Here is a 3,217-nt window from a genome sequence, read left to right on the forward strand (position 1 = left end):
TGCGTGCAAAGGTTGCCCCTTAGGTCTCTTTTATATCTTTCTCCTCTCACCCTAAACCTATGCCCTCTAGTTCTGGACTCCCCAACCCCAGGGAAAAGACTTTGTCTATTTATCCTATCTATGCCCCTCATAATTTTGTAAACCTCTATAAGGTCACCCCTCAGCCTCTGCCGCTCCAGGGAAAACAGCCCCAGCCTGTTCAGCCTCTCTGTGTGGAGTTTGCACATTCTCCCCATGTCTGCGTGGGTTTCCTCCGGGTGCTCCGGTTTCCTCCCACAGTCCAAAGGTGTGCAGTGAATTGGCCACGCTAAATTGCCCCGTAGGTTCCTGGGATGTGTAGGTTAGATGCGTTAGGGGTAACATAGGATAATAAGGGAGGGGAATGGGTCTGGCTGGGTTACTCTTTGGAGGGTCGGTGTGGACTTGTTGGGCCGAAGGGCCTGTTTCCACACTGTAGGGATTCTGTGCAGGGATTTGATGATTCCCTAAAAACACGAGGCCATTCGGCCCTTAGAGCCCATTGCAGCATTCAGCACAACACTACACCATGGAAGCTTCCCTCCTCCCTACCCAATCCCTGCATTTTCCCCATGGCTAACCCACCCAGCCTGACCATTCCCTGGACGCTACCGGACACTCTATCGCAGCCCGTCCACCAGCACCTGCACACCTTCGGACCACGGGAGGGAATCAGACATCCCTGGCACTCTGAGGACAGGGACCGCTTGGCGTTAGATTCAGAGTAAAGCTCCCTCTACACTGTCCCCCCATCAAACACTCCCAGGGCCAGGGACAGCACGGGGTTAGATACAGAGTAAAGCTCCCTCTACAGTGTCCCCCATCAAACACTCCCAGGGATAGGGACAGCACAGGGTTAGATACAGAGTAAAGCTCCCTCTACACTGTCCTCCCATCAAACACTCCCAGTACAAGGACAGCAGGGGGTTAGAAACAGAGTAAAGCTCCCTCTACACTGTCACCCCATCAAACATCCCAGGACAGGGTCAGCATGGAGTTAGATACAGAGTAAAGCTCCCTCTACACTGTCCCCAATCAACCACTCCCAGGATAGGGACAGCACAGGGTTATATACAGAGTAAAGCTCCCACTACACTGTCCCCCCATCCCAGGACAGGGACAGCACGGGGTTAGATAGAGTAAAGCTCCCTTTACATTGCTTCCCCATCAAACACTCCCCAGGACAGGGACAGAACGGGGTTAGATACAGAGTAAAGCTCCCTCTACACTGTCCCCCATCAAACACTCCCAGTGACAGGGACAGCACGGGGTTAGATACAGAGTAGAGCTCTCTCTACACTGTCCCCCCATCAAGCACTCCCAGGACAGGGACAGCATGGGGTTAGATACAGAGTGAAGCTCGCTCTACACTGTCCCCCCATCAAACACTCCCAGTGACAGGGACAGCACAGGGTTAGATACAGAGTAAAACCCCCTCTACACTGTCCCCCCATCAAACACTCCCAGTACAAGGACAGCAGGAGGTTAGATACAGAGTAAAGCTTCCTCTACACTGTCCCCCCATCAAGCACTCCCAGGACAGGGACAGCATGGAGTTAGATACAGAGTAAAGCTTCCTCTACACTGTCCCCCCATCAACCACTCCCAGGATAGGGACAGCACAGGGTTAGATACAGAGTAAAGCTCCCTCTACACTGTCCCCCCATCAAACACTCCCAGGGCAAAGATAGCACAGGGTTAGATACAAAGTAAGGCACCCTCTACACTGTCCCCCATCCCAGGACAGGTACAGCACGTGGTTAGATACAGAGTAAAGCTCCCTCTACACTGTCCCCCCATCCCAGGACAGGGACAGCACGGGGTTAGATAGAGTAAAGCTCCCTTTACACTGCCTCCCCATCAAACACTCCCCAGGACAGGTACAGCACGGGATTAGATACAGAGTAAAGCTCCCTCTACACTGTCCCCCCATCCCAGGACAGGGACAGCACGGGGTTAGATAGAATAAAGCTCTCTTTACACTGCCTCCCCATCAAACACTCCCCAGGACCGGGACAGCATGGGGTTAGATACAGAGTAAAGCTCCCTCTACACTGTCCCCCATCAAACACTCCCCAGGACAGGGACAGCACGGGGTTAGATACAAAGTAAAGCTCCCTCTACACTGTCCCCCATTAAACACTCCCAGCGACAGGGACAGCATGGGGTTAGATACAGAGTAAAGCTCCCTCTACACTGTCCCCCCATCCCAGGACAGGGACAGCACGGGGTTAGATAGAGTAAAGCTCCCTTTACACTGCCTCCCCATCAAACACTCCCCAGGACAGGGACAGCATGGGGTTAGATACAGAGTAAAGCTCTCCAATAAAAGGTGTTGTTTATGACCTTTGCCGGCAGGGGGGCATTGCGGGTGTGACTGGGCACACCCTGCCCATCTCTCATTGCCCCCTGAACCATGTGCACCAGGTTAGGGTGGATCGGCCGCGCTGAATTGCCCCGTAGTGTGCTGGCTCGGTGGTTTAGCCGTGGAGAAATGACCGGTCCCAGGGATAGGGAGTGAGCGTTACACTCTTCAGGGAGGCTGGTGTGGATGGGCTGAGTGGATTCCTCTCCCCACTTGTTCGGTGGCTATGTTGGCACAAACTGGGTAAGGGTAAGAATTCCCCACCCCTCAGGAGGGCACGAGTCAACCCAGTGGAATTTTTCTGTGCACCAAGAGCCCAGAACTGAAGGGCTGCATCTGTTACAGAGTGAGAAGGGAGATAGGCCAGGGTACGGGTACCAGGCAGGGTGATGGGTGAATGGGGCTGGGTGCCAAGAGTAGGGAAAACGCGCTGGCAGCAAATGCATGTCCGTCCCCTCAGGAGCCCTGCTGGATCAATCCCAAGCTAAGGAACGTGACTGTATACATTCCAAATGCACAAGGGAGCTCCCCTTCCAATCATTGTTTGGATTGGGAACTAACATTTGCTCATCTTCAATTAGCAGCCACGGGCCTCCCAACGCAGTGTTTACACACAGGCACAGAGCACACAGCCAAGAACTGGCCGTCTCTCTCTGTCAGCTCATGGGGAAGACAGCACGCACCGAACTTGGCAGGGAATCCCACCTCAACACCGTCAACAGGCAGCATTCACCGGCCCCCTGCGAGGGAGGGCGAGAGAGAGGGGGAGGGAGAGAGAGGGAGGGAGAGAGAGGGGGAGGCAGAGAGAGGGGGAGAGAGGTGGAGAAGGGGAGG

The 3,217-nt window shown here is 54.3% G+C and overlaps 1 protein-coding gene across 1 annotated transcript in view; it reads right to left on the bottom strand.

Moving 5' to 3' along the window:
- Window positions 1-3,147, bottom strand: part of LOC122547922 (ephrin type-B receptor 3-like) — a 36,482-nt gene extending 33,335 nt beyond the window's left edge. The window contains exon 1 of the mRNA XM_043686481.1: window positions 3,067-3,147. Coding sequence (XP_043542416.1) covers window positions 3,067-3,112 — 46 coding nt within the window. The 5' untranslated portion in view covers window positions 3,113-3,147. The remainder of the gene's footprint in view (window positions 1-3,066) is intronic.
- Window positions 3,148-3,217: the final 70 nt, after the last annotated feature.

This window comes from Chiloscyllium plagiosum, unplaced genomic scaffold, assembly GCF_004010195.1.
Source record: "Chiloscyllium plagiosum isolate BGI_BamShark_2017 unplaced genomic scaffold, ASM401019v2 scaf_5211, whole genome shotgun sequence".
Taxonomy (NCBI): domain Eukaryota; kingdom Metazoa; phylum Chordata; class Chondrichthyes; order Orectolobiformes; family Hemiscylliidae; genus Chiloscyllium; species Chiloscyllium plagiosum.